This window comes from Pagrus pagrus (genome assembly GCF_965226575.1).
Source record: "Pagrus pagrus genome assembly, chromosome: 22".
Lineage (NCBI taxonomy): Eukaryota > Metazoa > Chordata > Actinopteri > Spariformes > Sparidae > Pagrus > Pagrus pagrus.
In genome coordinates, this window is record NC_140204.1 from 6,795,483 (window position 1) to 6,818,994 (window position 23,512).

The following is a 23,512-nucleotide window of genomic DNA, read 5'->3' on the forward strand; positions in this document are numbered from 1 at the left end:
ACGTTAAGTCTTGCACAGCCAGACCTATGCTGCAGAGAGAGGCCGGGCTGCACCATTACCATTCTGCTTTAGGGAGGAAAAAAGCTCTGGGTTGTTTTAACTACAAAAAAGAAAAGGCAACAGCTGCTAGTTTGTTCAGGTCTGTACCCTCAGCAACCAGGTTGGGTTTAGTGGAACTTGCCTTTTTACGTGTTAAGTTTGCTAGCTCAGAGGTTGAGCTAGCTAGGTTGAGCTCGGGTGGTTGGATAGGTCACACACTGGACTTTACCGCAAAGACTGGGGTTTGTGACCAAGCGTGGAGACTGACTTGTGGTTTGTAAGCAAGTTAACGCATGTAAATGGCATAACTTTCTTTATGCAAGTTACATAATGTGACACTATTTTTGCAACATATACTTATCCTAAAGTAGTTTTTGTGCCTAAACCTAACCAAGTAGTTTTTTGCCTAAACCTAACCAAGTAGTTTTAAAATGTCCCTCTTAGATGCCCCTATGGTAGATGATAAAGTGCCCTCTAGGGTGCCCTCTAGGGTGCCCTTTCATTGGACAAAATGTGGCGGTGCCCTCTCCTCACTATAAATATACCACGACTTTGTGCGTGTGGTGTCTGTTTCAATTTCTTCTCCCTCGCCCCTGCCCCTCAAAGATCCTGAGTCTGCCACTGTTGGGTCTGCAGAGAGGCTAACAGCAAAGCAAGCTGCTACTCTGCAGCTGGTGTATAAGCTGTTACAGTCTGACTGTGTGTTTATGTCCCTTGAGTTCTCACTGAGTGACTTACGTCATAAGGTTGAAGCACACATGAAATGCGCACCTCATCAACAGTTGTTCACTTAAGAAGCACACAATGCCTACACGTGAACGACCAAACAAATAGATTTAGATCATATTATTTCAAGGCATGAGTATTGAAGCTAGAAGTCTTTACTCAGCTTAGCCTATATGTTGATTTCCTGTAGCACTATACTCAGTGTCTGTACAGTAGAAAAAGCCAATGTGAGGAGAATGGAAATATGAGAGGAGACCGAGGGTGACCCGTGAAGCCCTGAAATCTTGGCACCTGAAGGAACCATTGATCCAACCCAACAAATACAATACTGTCATCTGGTGGTACATGTATAGACCAGTGCAGAGCAAAACATTGCCTCGCAAAATGAATGTTTCAGGTTGAATTTTTCACTTTCACACACTTTTGCAAAGAGAAATTTGTGAATCCAGCTGATTACATCTCATAATGTACCAATATACGGGCTAACCTGCATTGAGCAGTGTAGAGTAAGCTTATGGGTGGCTATTCTGCAAGAAACGTGACCCCTCTGCTGCACTGCGAACCAGCCACCCTATCCTTGCTCATCATTCGGTGCCACAGCCAAGTGCAGCAGAGACCCAGAGCACGTTTCTGACAACTCATCGTGGCACCCTGCCCTCATCTTGTGTCACCTGACAGGCTGACACTGACTGGGCATTGGGAGACGGAGCCAGGCGATTACACCGCTGACCTCTCACTTGGCTGGGTGCGCTCAGACTTCTGCATGGGTCGGCCGATAGCAGCGAGGCGAGAAGAGGAAGGGTGAAGCGGTGTCAGGACATTAAGTTACACAAAGAGTGTAATCATGTATTCATGAGAAAGAGAGATAAACAGCAAACGAGAGGCGTTCTGAGCGAGCGTTTGGCTGCGAAGTGTTAACTTGCGTGTCAAGTGTCTTCATCCATTCATCAACCCCGGCTGCCTTCCCTCCTCCCCCTTCCACGCCCATTTCTATATGTAACGGATCTCAGCCTTCTTTTCTGCTCCTCAACATGCTTTCTCACATGGCCTTATATAGCTGTAGGAGTCCCTGCTTCGCTTACCACCCCACAACCTCACCTCTCATATAAATACCCCAGTGTTACCAAAATGGCCATGCCCTGTGGTAACAGGGAGGGGGAGGTATAGGATGAGCTTTTCAAATTGGCAATTTTGTGAAAGTATCTTTGGGGGTGTCTTGTCAATTCTCTCCATTAAAACCACGTCTGCAGCAGCACAGCTGGTTGGTTGGTATTAAAGGGGCACTATGTAGTTTTGGAGAAGAAATTCAAAATCAGAGTTTTGATATTTACAACATCAATGAGGTAATAATACAAACTCAGACATATTTATAGTTTCCATAATTGATTAAACAAGCTGCTCCCAGAGGAAAATAAGGTCCAGAACACTCTTTGAAGCTAGAAAGGTGGCAGGGTCCGCCACATATAAACAAAGTAAAACAGTATGAAAGTGTGTCGTCCTTTTTAAGTCAGTTTGTTTATTCAGTTTGTTTCGGCATGAAAACAGTTTCTCGTCTGATTCAAATTTCTTCCCCAAAACTACATAGTGCCCCTTTAATGTTCATTAAACATATGTTTCTTATTTATAAAAAAATAAATGGTTGTGTTTCTATTTAATTTGGCGCTCTTCTGCTTCCAGGCAGTGATTGAATATCTACAAACGCTCAAGTATTCAATCATTGGTGCACGCTACATTGGAGCTCAACCGGGTGTCGAGGGTGTAAATCGTGTCTTGATTAACCGGGGAGTTGTTTTGTCTATAAAGCTCAGAAAATGGTGAATAATGCCAATTTGTGTTTCCCAAAGCCCAGGATGACCTTAAAAATGCTTCAAACTGTGTTCTGGACCTTATTTTCCTCTGAGAACAGCTTGTTTATTCAGTTATGGAAAAGAGAAACATTTCTGAGTTTGTATTATTACCTCATTAATATTGTAAATATTAAAATTCTGACTTTGATTTTCTTCTCCAAAACTTCATAGTGCTCCTTTAAGAAGCTGGAATCTGGAATATATAGTTGACAACTGCTTGATTAATCGTTACAGCTCAGTTAGACCGTTCATAAATACTCATTAAGGGGTCTTAAAGTGAAGTGTGACTGATCGTCCTGTGTGAACGGGGCTTCAATCACCCAAGTACAATCTCAGTGTGTAAGTTTGGACCCATTCTGTCTCCTGTGAAGGTCCTTCCGATTTGTTGTAAACCTGGAGGCTGTGACTATTGTGCTTTGCCCTAAAGCGTTGCCTCTTCTTGCAGTTGCTTTCAAGTCAAGCAGCCACTATCTTTCAGGTACGTTCAGGTCTGCCTTCTGTTTGTAAAGCTGGGCTGCGACACAGATCCCTCTGCGGCTGCAGTATCTGCTGATTGTTCTTCTCCACTCCTGGACTGCAGTTTGGTTTGAAAACAGATGAAAGCAACAAGCGGACATCGCAGGCCGATGGAGACTGAACTGCTTTCAAAGTCCAGCAACAGCAGCTTGGGCTGTGCCTGAGTCTTTATTTTGACTGTGTCTGCCAAAGCAAGCTGGTTTAGTTGTGAAAGAGAAAGGGAAACTAATTTACCTATTAACACTTTATCATGTTCATCCATCCATCCATCCATCCTCACACCCATCACTCTATGCGACCATCGATGATTGTAAATGTTGCTTCCCCCAAATCACAAAAGTCATATTTTCTTTACTTTACAATTATTAATTCATTATTTAATATTTTTATAAATGTTTAGATTAGTTTAGTTTAGAATATTAAAAATACATATTTATCAATACATTTGTATAAATCTGTAACAAAAATGTCTATTTTTTTAAAAAATTGCATCAGTATTTTGCTTTGTAATAATTCCCATCTTAATTTACTTTTCCATTTAATTTTCAATTTAATTTATACATTTTTTAAAATAATTTTTTTGACCCAAATCACTCAGCAGACAAAACTGACACCACCTGCATGGACTAGATAATACAGAGGCCTTAAACTGCCAAAATCACTAAGGAATGACAATAAAAAGAAGAACAAATGGTCCAATAAATTAATTAATATGCAATTAAAAGCACAAAAAATTACAAATATATGTAGGTATTCATTAATTTATAAAAATGTAACATTTGTTTGAATTTGATTCTGTATTTATTTTCCTTTTTACCTCTTTATTTACTTTACCATTTAAATTAAATTTTTTTAATTTTTTTTATACATTTTTTATTTATTTTCCCAAACCACTTCACATAATACTGAAAAACCAAAACCACCTGCATGGATCAGACAGTAAGGAGGACAAAAACGGCCAAAATCACGAATAAATGGCTCAATAAATAAAATATATAGGTATTAACTTATTTATAAATAAAATGTAACATAAATGTATATTTCTGTTTCTTGCTTTTGTAAAATTAAATGTGTTTATTTATTTCTGTATTATAATCATTCTGCATTTCCCTCTATTTATTTGCACAAACTCATTTATTTCTGTATTTTGTTCTTACATTTCTTTGGTTCGTTATGAAAAATGTTTAGACAGATGATAAAACAGAGCTAGGAGTGAGAAAATGTTACTTTTTGTGATTTGGGCGAACTTACCCTTTAAAAGTAAAATAAGCCTTACCCTGAATAGATCTCATTCTCATCAGCTGATACATGGTGATTATCTTGCTTTAGTGCTTCGAGGGAAATAAGCCAATGTTCCCAACCAGATTAGAGAAGAATTGGATGTGGGTCCAGTCATGAGCTCATGTGTCTGGACTCTCAGACTAAAAGAATAGACGGCTTTAAAGACACTCCATGCAGAGCGACATAGCACATACGATATCACACTGTACATATAAGATATTTGCTCATGTGCTTTGGGGCATTTGGCCGCTGCTGAATGTTATCTATTGAGCAACGCTGCTTTGCAAGCCGCTACATAACGCTTTACAGCCCCACATGTAAAGGGCCGATCATCCTTTCATCATCTGCAAGTTCTAAACTGAGTGACAAATGGAGAACAAGTGTATTTTTACCCAACGGTGAGAAGTTTAGCAATGCGTGTCGAGAGAAAGAGAGATAAAAACACCAACGTACGCTTCAATCTGAATACTACTGTATGTGCATGCACGCAGCAGCTTTCCTTTCGCAAAGTGCGAGCTCCTCTCCTTTCCACCACACCTGTCACAGCGTCTCTTCCCCTCGACATAGTTGGCTCAAGTTCTGCCCCTCTTGTTCTTCTGGAAACCCCGCTGTCCGAGCTCCTCTCGCGGCCAGCTATGAAGGCTGTCAATTGTTGGCTTCAGTTTCACTCAGATTTAGAAAGTGCAAGGCAGCAATCCAAAAGCTTTCGCTTCTAAGGCCTTGAGATTAATACGAAATGCCAAGAGGTTACTCGTGTAAATGAAACTTGAAAGTTTGTTTTCATTGGGGCTGTGGGATTGGGAGGTCTATCATGGATGGGTGAGGGGGTTAGGAGTCAGATCAGTCAGAGATAGAATCAGCCTTCGTATGATGCTAAATACAACTTTCTCTGTATCTCCCCAACTCCCCCCACCTCTCTCCTTGTCCAGCTTGCAGCCCAAGTTCTGGATGATCTCGACGATGAGGACATTGGATTCGGCCTGGTGGATGAAAAGAAGGACTCTGCTGTTGCCAAGAAGCTGGGTGAGCTTGCCAGTCACGGACTGAGACCTTGTTGCCTGATTGTTAACGATACAGGCAGAGAAAAAGAGAAACATCCAAACACTTTTCTCATGGCCTCTCCTGGTGTTTTCACTGAATGCGGACTCGGCAAATTCTGCACATTTTACAAGGATTTCCTGGAGATAAAGCCCTTTCACCAAAACATTTCAAAAAGAAGTGTAAAACTTGTTTTGGGGAATATAAAACCAGAGGATGATGGGAAGGCAATATGAAGGTTCGAAGGTTCGTTTTCTGTTCTTAGGGTCAAGGTGATCATGCAAATAAGTGCATATTTAATGCATAATGAATCATTTGCGTATTAAAACATAACATTTAGTAAACTTTGAATTAATAAAAGTATCTCAATGTATGCATTCAAATAGGAAGTATGTACTAGGAGTGTCATATGTTTGAGTTATTGATAAACTTTCACCTGTCCAGTGTTACTCCATGGTAACTAGTGAGCAATTGAATGCATAACTCACGAAAAAAAAAGGTTAATGAACCACAAATAGAAAATAATGAATAATAAATGTCAAAATGTCTTTATAAACATGGCATTCAAACTGTAGTAGAGCATACAGTCCTTGTATGGACAAACAATGAAACAACTCTGCCCTCAAGTGTTGACTCAAGATGTTGCAGCATGTTGCAGCATGTTGCTCTGCAGCTGTAAACCCAACCCATGTTAACGTGAAGAAAACAAAACTGCGTGTTGGCCATCCAAAAACATGTCAGAGATAAAAAATCCAGGTATAAGAATATGTACCAGACTGTAAAGCCCTGACGTATTTAAGACTATACTTATATGATTATAGTCTTGTTTCTTTTTTATAATACACACAGTGCACACATAGTCCACAGATGCCAGAAATAGAAAGATCTGTGATATATGTATCCATATCTGTGCAAATATATACTGCTGTTGGAAATTAAATGAATAGAAGTGTGAGTTCTGACAGTAGATCAGTACTTATAATGAATCGATTGAGTGTAGACTACTTCTGCTAATACCTTTATTATGAATCTATTTCTGTGGTTTACTGCAGCTGTATCAGTATTTGGCACTGGGACCTACTATCAACCACACTGTATCGTGAGCTGCAATTGTCAAATCAATTGCTGTGTGAATATGTGTGATAATCTTCCCGGCTGTTTGGCTGTTAAAAGTAAACATTCAAACTCTTCCCTCTCATCAGGTCTGGATGAGGTGGAGAGCATCTACATCTTTGCCGACAATGAGATCATCGAGTACGATGGAGAGCTGGCCTCCGACACCCTGGTTGAGTTCCTCTATGATGTAAGTCAATTATGGTCGAGGGACGGTGTGGGTATATTCAGACTGTGGTGTGGTTTTCTGGCCAAACCCTGAGCAACTGACCACTGATCACTTAAGGTAGTTACTGAAAAGCCAAGAATATACGGACAAATAGATTTGTGTATCATCAGCATAAACATGCAACCATTGGAGTTGCGGATAACTTGGCCCAATGATAACATGTAAGTTGAAAAGTAAAGGGCCAAGAATAGACCCTTGAGTAACGCCATGTGATATCAGCATGTAGAATATATACACAAGATATTAGGAGGGTTGTAAATGACTGATGTAATGTATTGTAATGTTTGTCCACTCAAAACTAGAATCTATTAAATATTCATCAACTTATCTGTTGTCAGGTGATTGAAGACCCAGTGGAGATCATCGACAACGAGCGTGAGCTGAAGGGTTTCCACAACCTGGATGAGGTCATCAGGCTGGTTGGCTATTTCAAGAGCGAGAAATCTCCTCGTAAGTTGATTATGATTTAAAGACTGAGCGTCAAGTGAATTGTTAATAAAAGAAACTGCTGTTTAGAAGCATACTTATATGTTTTCCCCCCCTTGTTTTCTACATCCAGACTACATTGAGTATGACGATGCCGCAGAGGAGTTCCACCCCTTCGTCAAATTCTACGCCACATTCAACCCCAAGGTTTAAACCGTTTGTTTGAGCACTTGTGTGGATTTATTATCAGTTCATTATAGTTAAAATGGTTGTATTTCCTGTCTGATCTTCTTTTCTATTAATGTTATTTCAGATCGCCAAGAAGCTGAAGCTGAAGATGAACGAAGTGGATTTCTATGAGCCATTCATGGAGGAGCCCGTCACCATTCCAGGAAAGCCCTACATCGAGTCCGAGCTTGTTGACTTCATTGAAGAGCACGACAGGTGAGGGGTCATTTGTGAAGGGGGAACAGGGAAACTTTCTATCTTAAGTAACATATTAGGGACTATACAGTAGGCCCATCTGTTGAGTTTAGTGGCAGTTGGCATCCATAAGTGTTGCTTTGCTGCCATCTGCTGGACAGTTCCTTGCTGAATACTGAATGAAACTGCATGAGTGAAATGTGTGAATGAGGCTTAAGATTTACACTGAAGACACTGTTAGGTGAGCTACATTTTATTAATATTATATTTATTTTATCCTCATATATATATATATTTTACATTATAATTATTTATTCAGGAATGAGGACTGAAGTTTGTTCAAAATCTATTTGTCACAGTTAGAAACAAAAAAAGGGAACAAAATGCAAAACTCGCAAAGGCCGAAAAGAAGGCTGAAAACAACAAAAGGCGAGCTTTAATAACAAAGCTGGTGTCCAAAAATCCAAAACATAAGAAACAAAAAAAGCAGGTGGCGAAAAAAAAATAATGACAGGAGTAAACAGAGAATGAAAGGCCGACACAGGTGAAACAGGAAAGATGAACTGACAAAGAGAAGGGAAGACAAGGACTTAAATACACAGGGAGTGATAACTAATAGGACACAGGTGAGCAGGGAAACAGACACAGAGAGGAGGAAATCTACACAGGAGGCTAATCAGGGACAGGTGATTAATCTGGAATATCACAAGGAAGGGAAAACAAGACAAAGGGGAGGAAGTAACACAACATGACACATGAAGATGAACAGGAAACAATAATTAAATGAAAAACCCAAACCATGACCCTACTTTTAGCCATTAAGTACCCCTTCTGGAAAGTTTAGCATGATACTTTCTTTCACTGTTTCAACTTTTTCATGGAAGTCAGGGAAGAATATGACAATTTGGTTCTTGATGTTTTGTTGTTTCAGGCCCACTCTGAGGAAGCTTGAGCCACACAGCATGTACGAGATCTGGGTAAGAGACTGATTGAAAAGAGGCATTGGTTAATTATATTTCTCCAATAAAACTTGCCTTTCAAGGGATTGGAAATGTATCTGACGTCCTTTACCCTTTTGTGTGATGACAGGAGGACGACATTGATGGAGAGCACATCGTTGCCTTCGCTGAGGAAGATGACCCAGGTAATTTTCTACCATAGTGCCCCTTCGTTTGCAGTCACAGCAGTGATATGATCAAATATGAAGTCAGTACTTCACCTCTGAACTTCTCCTTAGATGGTTTTGAGTTCCTGGAAATCCTGAAGGAGGTGGCACGCGACAACACTGATAACCCCAACCTCAGCATCATCTGGATCGACCCTGACAACTTCCCCCTGGTATGAATACCCTATTACTTAAACTGTCCATCAGCGAGTGAGCACAGTTCATGTATAATATTATTTATGCAGTTGATCTTTTCATTCAGAGAGCAGTTAATCATTTAGTTTGTAAGAAGTTCAAGGCAAAGTTAATCACTCAGAGAGTGCAAACAAAGCAGGCATCAAACATGAACAGATGCCAGCTAGTACATGAGGAGATCTAGCAAGGGATTGGGAAGAGAAGGCTGGTTTACAGTATATGCAAGGGAGCTACTGGCTGAATGGGGATCAGGTAGCTGGGAATGGCAGGAAAAACACAGAGGGAAACTACAGGGCAGGTAGGGAAAAGCAGATGGAATGACAAGAGAGGTTGACTGAAAAACAGGAAAACTATGCAAAAATGATTAAACAGGGGTAACTGGACAGAATGTCATAATTGCGTAAGGATATATAAATCTAACCGTACCTTTCTGTCTGTGTCTCACTTTCAGCTGGTGCCATACTGGGAGAAGACCTTCCACATCGACCTCTCTTCTCCTCACATTGGTGTGGTTGATGTTGAGGATGTAAGCAACCTCTCCGGCCCTTTGCAAAAACCTAAAATGAAAACTGCTTTCAAGTTGTGGGAACAATCTTTTATTTATTTATGTACGACTGTAGTAAGAACAAGAGTAAAGTTGACCAAGTGTTCCCAGCACCACCATGAGTGGTAAGAAAGTCTTTGCCAAACATCCTTTTGAAAATTGAAGCAAAATGCAGAAAGCTGCAATTTCTATAAACAGATAGCTGCATATAAATGTAGAATCCAATGGCAAGGTTTTGGTATTGGAAGTCTTCTTGTTCCCGTTTGTAGTCGAGTAGTATCGACCTGTCAAGTTTGAAGTTTAGGTTGCGTGCAGGTTAACAGTCTGTGTGGAGAGGAAAAGAGAAAAATGCATTGGCAAAACATAATCTTGGAAATGAACACACATAGACCTATTGAATTGTATTATTAAGACGTTAAATGGTGAGAGGATCCCAAGTTCCCTTAATTGACTGAATTCCTGCAAAAACTATCACTCTGCCGACCTTGCTCTGATTATGAAAAATAATTAATAATGATAATAAATAATAATAATAACATTGAAAGAGCATTTACCTCACAAAAACAGCATAAAGTTTTTCTTTGTCAACAAACTATTAAAGACACAATTCAACCATTTGACACACTTTAAACCACAGAAAAATGTGATGTATTGCCATCGCTATGTAAAAAAGTTTCATCACTCCAAATTTAATATAACTTTTCATTGTTTCTCGTCTCCTTTTTCGTTCACTCTGTTTTCTAAAATTATGGTTGGGGACATAATTTTTTCACTTTGTAAACATTCTTGTGCATATCATCGGCAGGCCGACAGCGTGTGGATGGAAATGGATGACGATGATGACATGCCCACAGCTGACGAGCTCGAGCAGTGGATCGAGGACGTTCTGTCTGGAAAGATCGACCCAGATGATGATGATGAGGAGGAGGACGACGATGATGATGACGATGATGATGACGATGATGATGATGATGACGACGATGATGACGATGATGATGACGACGATGATGATGATGAGGATGATGACGACGACGACGATGATGACGACGACGATGATGACGATGATGACGACGATGACGACGATGATGAATAAATGTTCTCTAACATGTTTCACTTCACTATGATTTAGCCAGTAATGGCAAAAACCAAAAGTATCACCGTTTTTTCTAACATCTTGCAGCAAACGCACTTCGTGTCTGTTTGCTTCCTGTATGGTTTCCTGTGAGGGACAAAAACAATGACCCGATGGGAAACTTTTACTGTTAGTCAGGGAGGGAGATTTTCTAAGGAGCAGAGGATTTGCATCTCTGTTGATGAACAGGCTAGCATCTTAAAATGGTAGTACGTTATATGTCCTTTGTTACTGTATTCAAATATGCTAATGTCTCACCTCAGAGGTTCACAATGAATGTGAGCGAAGAGGCTAACAGAGGCTAACTTCCCTGACATTTTCTACCTAATGTCACTGACCGGGGTTCACCCCTTTGCTCTGTGATGTTCTCCAATTTACTGTAATCCTGTTTCAATGACATGTTTTCTACTTGATGAAGAGAAGAAACAAACACTTTCTTGTACTATTTTTAAAGAGAATAAACCTTAACTCACTGGACAGTCTTAAGATGATTACAATCTTGGAAAACTCTTAAGGTACCGGATAATAAAAAGTTACAAAACGATTTGTTTCTGCTCTCATATTAAAATGGAAAGACAAAACCATTTTAAAACCAATGCTGTTTGTTGTTGTCATTGCTATATAAAAGGACAACTATTTGATTGCCTGTGTATGTGTGTGTGTGTGTGTGTGTGTGTGTGTGTGTGTCAAGGTAGCAGTGGTATCATGGGTTGTCTGCATGCAGCATAAAAGGCTTTCTTATGCTTATTCCTTCATATGCTACGCAATAGAAAACAAACTTAGAGAGTGCAGTGGTGTCTCTGTGACTGATGCTGTTGCTGTAGATGCATTGCTGACACTCTGAATTGCAGCCAAAAAACAACCCTTCCAGTGTTTTCATCTAAACCACTGAACATGTTTACAGGCAACAGACGGAGAAGAGCATGGAAAAGAGAAGTGACCGATTGTGGAGGACAGTCAGAGCAGTCAAACCACCTCAGGAAAACAACTGGTGGGGCTGGATCTCTTCACTGAGCTTTTATTTCCACTGATCAGCAGTGTTGATTTACATACTAGGTAAATATTGAGTTTTACCAAGCACCTTAGCATTTAAACTAACATTAAATATTGACATTTAACATTTATATTTACATTCAAAATGTAGATGTAACATGTATATTTATGTTTAAAAAAACATTTTACCATTCAACATTAGGATTTAATATCTAACATTCACGTATATAATTCATATAGTCAACATTGAGACTAGCATTAAGCATTTGTATTTAAGATTTATATTTATATTTAAGATTTAGAATTAATATTTATATTAATATTTAACATTCAGTTTAAGATTTAAGATTTACATTTAACATTTATATTAACATTAAACCTTTAGATTTAACATTCAACATTAAAATGTAACATTTAATATTTAGATTGAATGTTAAGATTTGACATTTAGATTTAGATTTACCATTGAGCATTATTTTTTACATATTATAGTTATAATTTTTACATTTGGCACCCAATACGTTACTGTAATGCACAAAAATACATTTGTTACCAAGTGATAGGCTGCAAAGTACCCAGTCCAACTAGCCCAAGCATAGTCAAAGTACACTTAAGTGTTAAGTGTTTCCAGAGCAAAACACCCGTCAACACACTGTATTTGCTTAGTAAAAACACGGATGAGATATCTTTTTCTAAACAATGATAACTCCTCCCAAGTTCTTGGAAACTCAGTAATACTGTACAAACACAAGAATAACAAACACCGAAGGAGACAAAATTCCATTTATCATTTAAAAACCAGTCTATTGAATTTTGAGGTTGATGTCGATTGAATTTCTTCTATGGGGGATCAATAACAGTGCATCTCATTCTGTTTAGACAATATGTTTCACAGTAACAGGTTACGAAGTAAAGTATTACAAAGTGATCTTAGTATTATTATAAACCAATGTGTTACTAAGTAATTACAAAGTTACCCATGAAAGTAAGTAAGTAGTAAATAAGTAAGTGTGATGAACTCATTAACTAATTCAAAATTAAAATATAGTTGCAGTGCACAGTCTTGCACCCATCTGTACTCTTTACATAGAAGAGGTGTGTTTTATTTGAATAAACCTGCATCTGATCCACTCAAAACAAATAACTGGCTTGTCATTGTTTAATTTCATGTGTATAATCACAACATGTGGTTGGCCGAGTATACATGCAGCTCTCCAGTGACACCCAGATCCAGTTTTACATATTTGACAGATGTACACCCGAGCACTGCCTGTGCAAATGCACCTGGGTGCTGCCAGGACAAAAACAGGTGAGCAGAGAGAAGAACAAGTTTGGCCAAAAAACACAGTTTACTTAATTCAGTGTTGTACAAGGGTGAGACAAAACGCAACACACAGGCTTCATTTACATATGTTTCCTTAGTATTATGTTCTTAAATGGATCAGATATTTATTAGCAAACATTGTGCAACCCTCCAAAGTTCCAGGGAACTCAAGGGACAGTAGCATTACTTGTAACAACTCAGTCTTTAAGTCAGATAGATGATGTTAGAGCCTATAAAATTTGACCTGGATCATCTTGTTTTCTATGGAAAGTGGGATATTAGGCAGGGCTGTTCCGAACTCCCTTTGTTTCCCTGGTATTTCTTCTTTCGCCTTCTCTGAAATACACTAATTTGTTTTTAGAGTTAAATGCCCCAAGACCTCAAGTAACAGAGGTTATTTGTGTAAGGACAAGCCCTTTGTTCACAGCTTATTAGGGATAATTCAATAGTTGATTGTTAAAATGATATGAATTGGAATTTGGACTTTTTTTTAGCATTAATACTAACATTTAACATTAAGAACTAAGATTCAATTTTAAGATTTAACACTGAGAGAAACAATTAACATTTAGATTGAACATTATATTTAATATTTACATTTAACAATTAATACTTAACATTTAACACTGAGATTTAATATTATATTTACATTTCACATTTAGATTTAGCAAATGATACTTAACATTCAGACTAGCATTTAACATTCAACATTTAGATTTAATGTTTACATTTACATTTAACTTTCATTTATTTATTTATTTATTTATTTATCTTTGCAAAATTGCACTAACTTCCACACCAATGTTACTTGATTATATTGTTTGATGTACTTTTGTTATGTTATGTGTGTTTTTGTAAGGTGTCCTTGAGTGCTTTGAAAGGCATTATTATTATCATTTTTGTTATTATAATTAAGATTTAATATTAACATTGCAACTAACATTTAACATTCAACATTTAGATTTGATATTTACATTTAACATTTAACATTAAGACTCACATTTAAGATTCATATTTAAATTCAACATTTAAATTTAATAAATAACATTTAGACTAACATTAAACATTTAACATTTGTATATAATATGTAACATTTAGACTAACATTTAACATTCAATATTTCGATTTAATATTAACACTTAGACTGACATTCAACATTCAACATTTAGAGCTAATATTTAACATTTAGACTTTCATTTAACATTTACATTCAACATTTATATATATTTAAAATTTAGACTAACATTTAACGTTCTATATTTAGATCAAATATATAACATCTAGATTTAACATTTACAATTAACATTGAGAGTAACAATTAACATTTGGATTTAATAGTTAACATTTAGATTTAACATTCAACATTTAGATTTAATATGTTTCAGAAAATGCTCCTCATTCCCATCATCAAAAATAATATTTTGCAAGACAGGTTTTAAATCCCTTTAGTCTGGTGTTTTCAAAAATGCCAAGTAACAATGGAGCTGTCCTGGAGGCTGGTGGCCTCATATTCTTTCAATCTGCCATCAGTCTTAACGGGTATGTCATGTGATGTAATGTTTGCAATGCTTATACTTAGCAAAATATTTTGGAAATTGAAATAATTTTTGCTTCACTACAGTCAGCAAACGCCATCAGTAAACAAATACAGACATCCTGCCTGAAAGTGTCATGTTTGCATTTTGGGTGTGCATTGTCAGTGGGTGTGACAACACTTCCTGGTCCTGTGATGCCAGGATGGCACGTTAAGCAAATGTATAAAAGAGCAAGACGTTTTCCTGTTCAATATCTCAGAGCGACTCCCAGAAGGAAGAAGGGAAGATAATTCAGCAACAGGTTAACTCTCTTTTTCTTTCTCCTTTAATGGATTGACAGTGACTATGAGTCATAGTTTCTCCCTATGCAAGTCTTATTAACATGTCCTCATGTTTCTTTTTTATCAAAGGTCATCATCGTTAACATTTGCTCAAACTTCACCATGAAGATGCTGGCTGTGTCTGTACTTCTTCTTGCCATTATGGCTCTGACTGAGGGGTTTTGTGAGTATGACTGTTTCAATATAAGAGTAGTCCGAAGGTTGTGTTTAAGAGAGAACAGACTGAGATAGACAACGAAAGATTGAATCCAGTTTTTGTACACATATGTACAAAAGCGACAAAAGTCACTTACTGTTGTGTTTAACTGTCCAGCTCTTCCTCCTGTTCCTACTCATCCTAGTAAGTGCATTTTTCTTCAGAATTATAACAAGGCACATATATAACACTTAGCAAAGAAATGTTTTCAGAAAACTTACTGGTGTTTTCTTTTGTCTTCTAAGAACCACTAATAATAGTAGATGATTTTGGATCACGTGAGTACATTTCCTGACAGATTTCTTTTAAAGCACATCACACTCTGTTATGTATATTGTACTTTATATGGTACTTACTCTCATCACTTGTGTGCCAATATGTCCAGTTCATGGATCGGACGATCATGCCAGCAATGGAGAAGGTGAGTGCAATGACTATGAGGGGTGGATCTTATATAAATGCTATTAATTGTGATTAATTGAATATATATACTTCTTATATAGTTTATAATGGCAAATCAAACACAAGGTTACTTTGAATATAAAACAATTACTGATTGATTAAATTTTTTTTTTTAAATAAAGTATCTTTGCAACATTGAAGTTAGCATACTATGATTTGTATTTCTTTATGCAAACATTTCAATTGGGACTAGCTTTTATTTTAATTCACCACCATTTTCACTGGGGACTGTTGAGTATGACTGTTCCAATATAAGAGTAGTCCGAATGTTGTGTTTAAGAGAGAACAGACTGAGATAGACAACCAAAGATTGAATCCAGTTTTTGTACACATATGTACAAAAGCGACAAAAGTCACTTACTGTTGTGTTTAACTGTCCAGCTCTTCCTCCTGTTCCTACTCATCCTAGTAAGTGCATTATTCTTCAGAATTATAACAAGGCACATATATATGACACTTAGCCAAGAACGGTTTTCGGAAAGCTTACTGGTGTTTTCTTTTGTCTTCTAAGAACCACAAATAATAGCAGATGATTTTCACTCACGTGAGTACATTTCCTGACAGATTTCTTTTAAAGCACATCACACTCTGTTATGTATATTGTACTTTATAAGGTACTTACTCTCATCACTTGTGTGTCAATATGTCCAGTTCATGGATCGGACCATCATGCGAGCAATGGAGAAGGTAAGTGCAATGACTATGAGGGGTGGATCTTATATAAATGCATATTAATTGTGATTAAATTAATATATATACGTCTTATATAGTTTATAATGGCAAATCAAACACAAGGCTACTTTGAATATGAAAGAATTACTGATTGATTAAATGTTTTTTATTTTTAAATAACGTATCTTTGCAACATTGAAGTTAGCATACTATGATTTGAATTTCTTTATGCAAACATTTCAATTGGTGCTAACTTTTATTTTAATTCACCACCATTTTCACTGTTACTCTCATCACTTGTGTGTCAATATGTCCAGTTTTTGGATCGAACCATCATGCAAGCAATGGAGAAGGTGAGTGCAATGACCATGAGGGGTGGATCTTATATATCTTATATATCATATATATACTTCTTATATAGTTTATAATGGCAAATCAAACACAAGGTGACTTTGAATATAAAACAATTACTGATTAATTAAATGTTTTTCATTTTTAAATAAAGTATCTTTGCAAAATTGAAGTTACATTTCAATCGGGATAGCTTTTATTTTAATTTACCACCATTTTACACTGAAAAAGCATTTTGTTTTAGATTAGAGCAGTTGTTCCCAAACAGTGTGCTGTGAAGCAAGTCCAGGCGTGCCGTGGGAAGTTCTAACTTCAATGCTGCAATGATGCTTTATTTGAAATTAAATACATTTAATGAATGGGCAATAGTTTTATATTTGAATTTACATTCTGTGTAATTCACATGAAATTATGTTTTATTTTAACTATTTTATTAGTTTTTAATTAATTTTTATGACATCTGCTGCTCATATTGTTCTGGACTTTGACATGTGTAAGAAAGTCACTCACTTGTATGTCAAACTGTCCAGTTGGTAGCGAAGAAGAGGAGGAACCTGAGAGCGCATCAGAAGGTGAGTGCAGTGACACGTGCTTTTTAACCTCTCAAATCACACTGACACACTACACTGCAGGGTAAGTCATTACAAACTAAGGAACTTAAGGAATGACGTAAATAAATTCATTATTTTTGGAAATAAGCTTGTTTGCTTTTTTTTTAGCATTAAATGAGAACATTGATTCTGCTCCCATGTCTAGCTTAGCTTATCCTTCTGGAAACAGGGCTAGCTTGGCTCTTTCCAAAACCCTGCAAACATCTCCAAAGCTCACTTATAAAAACATTAAAAAACGAACCAAAGCCGGTGAACAAGATTAAACATTAAATGAATAAAATGAATACATTGTTGTCATGAGTGTTTAAGATGTGTTTATATACAGAATATGAGTAGTATAAATGCTGTGTTTAAAAGAAAAAAGACTGAGATAGAGAACCAAAGATTGAATCCAAGCTTTGGAGACACACAAGTGACAAAAGTCACTCACTCTTGTCTTCTAGCTCCCCCAAGACCTGAAGAAGAAGAAGACGAGTCCAAATCAAGTGAGTGCTTTTTTCCTCATTTTTATTGAAGCACTTCATACTTTGTTATGTGTCTTCTACCTTGTTCTCGACGTTAAATACGAATCAGTGACCTCTTTTTCCCCCCACAAATGTCAAACTGTCCAGCTGAAGAAGAAGATAGTAATCCTGAGGGCGCATCAGAAGGTGGGTGTGAAGACACATGACTTTTATAAATAAGGCAAACCCTCTGCTAACTGCCCATAGACTATGTTCACACAACGGCAATTTTCCTCTTACATCAGGATCAGGGTGGGAAGCTCCAATATCGTGCTGTGTTTCTAGGTTGCACATCCAATAAATGTAGGTAACAAATGACAAATGTTATCGTTTTACCGCTTCCTAATTGAATGTTTGAAAGACAATGGATAGTGAAAATCTGGAGGTACATCAGGCCATATTTCGTGGTAAAACAAAATATTTGACAACACAGTAGCTTCCGTCAGACACCATGTAACGTTTCCAGCTGACATTACTGTTAGTTTTACAGGATACAATTGGAAAAGTGCAAATTCATTTTAAAATATCAACGCACATCTTGGACACATTTGTTTAGGCCAGGAGGTGAAATGATCCAGGATGTAATCAAACGGTAATGTTAGCTAGGAAGTGGGTTGAATGCTAATTATAGCAGATGGGTTATCAAATATGTTGTTATACCTTGAAGTACGGCCCGATGTCCCTCCAGATTTTCACTATTCATTGTTTTTATCAAGAGGGGCAGATGAAAACAATTTGTCAGATTCTCCATATTCATACAATTTGCAACCTATAACGCCATAGTGTAACATTATTCCAACGTTCGAGCTTCCCACCCTAAGGTTGATGTTAGAAGAAAATGGCCGCCCCCCCCTGTCCTGCCCTGCCCTCCCCACACAACATTCAACAAACATCTTTTGTTTTGTTTTGATGGAGAGCCTCCTAGTGGCAGAAATATAACATATCACTTTATCAAAAAATATCTGTTAACCGTTTTTAATAGCCTACATAAACACATTTTATTCTTCCCTTTCCCTTTTTGTACTGTCATTAATGTTTTAAAATGTCAGAGGATTCAGATGGATCAGGTAGCAAAGAATCAACATCTGAAGGCGGTGAGTACAATTTCCTTCATCACGCTGTGTTATCATGCCCTCTTGTATGACACATGAAAATCTGTGTTTGGAGAGGAAGAAATCGTGTGTATTTCTTTCTACATAAATGACAAGATATGACAATACAAGTCAATAAATGTTGCTCTGTCAAATTGTCCACCAGCTGCTGAGGAAGGAAGTGGAAATGGGGGATCTCCACCAGAGACAGGTGGTCAGTAGATGATCAAGGTAAATCCTCATTAATTCATCTTACACTCACTCACCGAGGAGTACCTTATACTACTCCTGTGGTTGGTCTTGGTACAGAATACTTTTTTCTTTAACATGAATTTATTAATGTAAAAATGGATGTATATACTGTATTACCATACTGCTGTACAGGCAAAAAGTGACAACATTTACAACGTTTGCCTGTAGCTGTGTGCAGAGATACTGCACAGAGACACTGAAAAATCGCCCTGAATGAATAATCTGTCAATATAGTTTTGCGATCAAGATCTCATTACAGGTTTTGGTTTGTGTCATTCTGACTGACTCCATGTCTTTGGTGTGCACAGCTCCAATGTCCTGGGATGATGGGCGGTGGATCATCACAGACAAAACAAAAGAGGCTTGAGGCACCGGCCAAAGGTGCAAACATTGGAGTATAAAATCTGCATTTCTTTGCCTTGCTGTAACGCTACTTGAGGAAAGAAATGACAAGTGACATAAACAAGAGCTGCTTCTTTGGCCCTGTGCTTTAAATAAGAGCAGATTGAATGGCAATGAAAAGAATGCTTTTTGCACAGCTTGATCTTCTTCTATCATGCATAATCATTAAAAGAGTCAAACACTGAAACAAGCTTGTTTGTAAGTTTTGCCATGGATTAGCAATAGCACCAATATTAGCATGGATATAAGTATTAATAATTCATACTATAACAATAAATACAGTGTGAAAATAAAATTTCTAATATAATGAACATAGTTTTTGATTGCATATTGGCACATATCAGCAACAAAAGTAAAGATATCATGTTCAAATATTACTTTGGTAGAAGTGGTAAATATACTTAACATTATGTAGAAATTGCAATTGCAACACCACTGTCTAAATACAATGGTCTGTAACAATTTGTTGGAAGTAATGTAGGTGCTAACTACAAACAAAACTCACTACATCATACCAATGTTACAGAGTATTTTTTTAATTATCAGAATTAGGATAATATATATATATATATATATATATATATATATATATATATATATATAATAAAAAGTGCCAGATAATGGAAATAATTCAGTTAAGTACCTCAAAATACCTAAAAATTGTACTGTACTGATATCTGCTAATAATATCTACCGACCAAAATACAAGTCGGCCTCTAATTTACACTGTTACATCACTTGGTATTCTGTTGAATGAGTGTTGAAATCTCCATTGCAACATTTGTTTTCTGCTGACCAAGCCTGTTTCTGTACCGCAAGTGTGTCAGGCATGTTTTTCACTTGCACGTCTCATGCAACACATACGCTCTTACCCATGCAGCTGTCTGCACCAGCCGGCTTTACGTCACATCTTTTGACATGTGTGTGAGATACACATACACACTATATATAGGGTCAGCAAAATATCTCTTTGACAGAGCAAGCCAAAATGCATATTGCATAGTTTCCTGACTGGCCCAGATGGATCAAGTTCTTTTGAAAAACAAAAAAGAGGAAGAAGAAACTGACTTGTCACAGCAGCGCAGATGAAGTCTTCTGCTATCCAAGTGTTGCAATCACGATTACAATACTGATCATCATCAGTACTACATGAATTCATTCAGATTCTTTTTCACATATGAAGCCATAATTAGTCACGTACTTTACACTGTATACCGCGTATTTTGATGAAAAGTCAGTGGCAGTAAGTATGGCTGCAGTTTCAAATCAAGCGTTTATTTTTATGGCTTATGCTACAGAATATGAGTTGGATGTGAATATTAATCTGTAAGCGGTGTGAAACAAATAACTTTAAAATGTTTTTCGGGTTCAAAATGATTGTTTTGTTTATCTCTGCGTAAGAATTCTGACAAGGTTTGTGAGCCAATAGTATAATGTAGTTGGTATCACGTGTTATCTGTGTTTTGTCTTGGTAGCTCCCAGCATACTGTAATGCCCTAATTATTAGCAACGTTACATAGACAACAACAACGTCAGTTAAAGAGTGTTCACCTTGTAATTACATTTTACAGTGACATGAGGAGTTGACACAGGTTTGTGTTTGAAATTAGTGTCATCCTCATTTGATCGAATTATACAGTATATTTAATAATGTACTGTTAAATATAACAAATAATGGCACATACTAACACTGACCCTGGTTTGTTTGAGTTTTCTGGGGGTCTCTAAAATAACTAACCTTACCCCCGACTAACGTTAGGGTGGAAGAAGGCCTAAATAGTTAAGCATGTGCTGCAGACATCCTCACAAAGGTCACACAGTTTCTCCTCACACACGTCTCAAAAGCAAGCAAGGGAATCTGGTGACTTCCTCTTCATTGTTCTCCAAAGGAGTGCCCAATATTAGGTATTGTTTACTGGATTTGTAAAATTTCACGTTTACAGTCAAAATGTTGTATTCTTTAATACATTTGGTGTAAATAATGTAATCAGGTTTCACAGTGATGCTGCTTTTTATATAAGGAAAAAAACATCATAATGTTTTGTATTTAATGCCAAATTTACAAGAAGGCACCACTGATTTAGAACACTGATTTACTCAAAATTACTAAGTAAAGTAGACTGAAACCCAAGTCAGACAGATTTGGGAACTACTGTACTTGAAGACAACTGACTGTATTAGTGTATCTTATTTTCAAGCTAAAAAAAAACTGGATGGACTGCTGATAATGCTAGTCTTGCATGTACTTACTCTGGCCCTAGTTTGTCCTTACACTGTATCTAATCAAGTCTAACAGTGACTTAGTGTGTACTTGTTTTTTGTTGCATCAACCCGTCCTAACAGCTTCACATCTAGCACCCAGAAAAGTGCGCTTCCTCATTCAACGGTATGTCGACATTCAGCAGGTCAGTATGTTGATTCAGCGGTTGGTTTGTCTCAACACATGCACGTTGCGCAAGTTTGCAATATTTTGATTGGCTGCTAACGTTTTGGATTAAAATAACTGTGATGTGATCTGATGTTCACGAGACAAGAGGAGGTTTATAAAGACAGAGTTCTTTTCAGATTTCTATCAGAGAAGTCCGTTGGTATTGACCTCCTCCAGATGAACACAGCAAGACGAATAGAAAAGAAAAAGGTGAGAAAATGTTTCTCAATATTTATACATTTTTTGTCCTGATTTTGTCAGCCCTATCTATCCCCAGGTGTTTTATTTTTTAAACCTGCAACAAGTTATGCTATACAGTATGCGAGTTCCAGATGAAGCTGATACGAGGCCTGATATGGTGACATAACACAACACTTAAGATGGGATCACACTACAGTAGACATCACAGTGATTTAACGCCAGTGTTTTAATTTTTTCTTTTATTGTTTATGTTTACAAGGGACAGTGTACAATTAAAAGTAACTGCACCAGAGATAGCTATCAGCTATTTTGCATGTGTTGTCTCTGGGCAGGTACTGTAAACAACAACAAAAGAAAACACATAACAGCAACTACACTACATAAAAACAACACAATGCATAAAGGTCCATCAGTATGATAATGATTTATGTATCACTCCTTTTTTGCAGACATTGCACGCAAAGTACAGACACATTATTTATGTTTATGTTGTTCTGAATGCTGCATTAATCATCTCTAAAACTCTTCTCCCACTCTAGACAAAATGAAGGTCATTCTCCTGACTGCCATCATCCTCGCTCTGGTCCCTGGGAATATGTCACAGCCCTGTCTGCAGAGGAAGAGCCAACAAGCATACAAATCTTTTGTCCACAGACACGTCCTGTCGATGGGCTTTAACAGAAGGTCTCTGGCTGATTGGGCAAAGTGAGTAAACCAGTAATTGTCGCTTTATTGCAATTTAGTACTACTACTACTCCAATGAGCTATGGGTTCGAAAACACCCGCAGTTACTGTAACAGAAGGAACATGTGTGACAAGTTGGACTTGAACAATATCAATATAATGCAGTAAACCATTGTTCTCATTACACAGCTACCTGCAGACTTCTGGTCTCTGCGGCAGAACACCAGTGCAGTCCTTCATCGACGCCCAGTTGAGTCACGTTGAGCAGATCTGTAGTGCAGCTGGCCGGCTCGTGTATGCTAACTTGTGCATCAGCAGCTCATCCATGAATGTTTATGACGTTTATTCCTCAAACCCCGGGTTTTGCAGCGTCCAATTGGTATTAAATCTCCCACAGCATGTAATTGTGGCATGTGATAATGTTGGAAACCTGTGCCTCCCTGTCCATTATCAGAAAAACGGTGGTCAAATTCCAGGAAATATACCCTGCGTATAATCTGAGAGGGACCCACATTACTGGAGGGTTAGTGCAGCCGTCTTTCCAGCTGTCAGGCTAGTTACTCCCTGATGTGTAACGTTTCTATCACGCTCAGCTAAATGAATGATTTCTTTTCTTACGAGGTGACAGTGGAAGTTACATGGCCACATTAAATGAATCCTCCCATAATTAGTATCCATTTGTTATCTGCTTTGCATGGAGTTCATTGTGAAACTTTGTTGTAATCCTGCTTGTTTTACTTTGTATATAATCAAATTGATGCCTTAAACATGCTAATAAATCTTCAAAATTTA

The 23,512-nt window shown here is 37.4% G+C and overlaps 2 protein-coding genes across 5 annotated transcripts in view; both read left to right on the forward strand.

Annotated features, from left to right (window-relative positions):
- casq1b (calsequestrin 1b) overlaps positions 1-11,218 on the forward strand; it is a 22,396-nt gene extending 11,178 nt beyond the window's left edge. Inside the window, exons 2-12 of one of the 2 annotated variants that reach the window (XM_084344576.1) lie at positions 3,058-3,090; positions 5,339-5,432; positions 6,650-6,750; positions 7,128-7,239; positions 7,349-7,422; positions 7,529-7,659; positions 8,570-8,615; positions 8,728-8,782; positions 8,876-8,976; positions 9,450-9,524; positions 10,348-11,218. In XM_084344576.1, the coding sequence (XP_084200702.1) occupies positions 3,058-3,090; positions 5,339-5,432; positions 6,650-6,750; positions 7,128-7,239; positions 7,349-7,422; positions 7,529-7,659; positions 8,570-8,615; positions 8,728-8,782; positions 8,876-8,976; positions 9,450-9,524; positions 10,348-10,635 (1,110 nt within the window). In that variant the 3' untranslated portion in view covers positions 10,636-11,218. The remainder of the gene's footprint in view (positions 1-3,057; positions 3,091-5,338; positions 5,433-6,649; positions 6,751-7,127; positions 7,240-7,348; positions 7,423-7,528; positions 7,660-8,569; positions 8,616-8,727; positions 8,783-8,875; positions 8,977-9,449; positions 9,525-10,347) is intronic. The other variant, XM_084344577.1, reaches the window with a different exon arrangement.
- A 3,152-nt stretch (positions 11,219-14,370) lies between these two features.
- LOC311251610 (uncharacterized protein) lies at positions 14,371-23,512 on the forward strand. 3 transcript variants are annotated; one of them, XM_084344107.1, is made up of 18 exons: positions 14,371-14,827; positions 14,937-15,030; positions 15,181-15,207; positions 15,309-15,341; positions 15,449-15,484; positions 15,907-15,933; positions 16,037-16,069; positions 16,177-16,212; positions 16,515-16,550; positions 17,079-17,120; positions 17,603-17,644; positions 17,771-17,809; positions 18,712-18,756; positions 18,920-18,984; positions 19,314-19,386; positions 21,973-22,045; positions 22,576-22,741; positions 22,910-23,512. In XM_084344107.1, the coding sequence occupies exons 2-14, from the start codon at positions 14,970-14,972 to the stop codon at positions 18,973-18,975; spliced, it is 513 nt and encodes a 170-aa protein (XP_084200233.1). In that variant the 5' UTR covers positions 14,371-14,827; positions 14,937-14,969; the 3' UTR covers positions 18,976-18,984; positions 19,314-19,386; positions 21,973-22,045; positions 22,576-22,741; positions 22,910-23,512. The 3 variants fall into 3 exon arrangements, with proteins under 3 accessions (XP_084200233.1, XP_084200231.1, XP_084200232.1); XM_084344105.1 differs by having other exon boundaries at positions 14,371-15,030; XM_084344106.1 differs by lacking the exons at positions 21,973-22,045; positions 22,576-22,741; positions 22,910-23,512 and having other exon boundaries at positions 14,371-15,030; positions 19,314-19,738.

Bases quoted from the DNA above. Each gene is read 5' to 3' on its own strand.
- LOC311251610 (XM_084344105.1), top strand. From the start codon at position 14,892: ATGCAAGTCTTATTAACATGTCCTCATGTTTCTTTTTTATCAAAGGTC. The intron at 16,213-16,514 runs GTAAGTGCAATG...CAATATGTCCAG, and splicing joins TCATGCGAGCAATGGAGAAG to TTTTTGGATCGAACCATCAT. The intron at 16,551-17,078 runs GTGAGTGCAATG...CAAACTGTCCAG, and splicing joins TCATGCAAGCAATGGAGAAG to TTGGTAGCGAAGAAGAGGAG.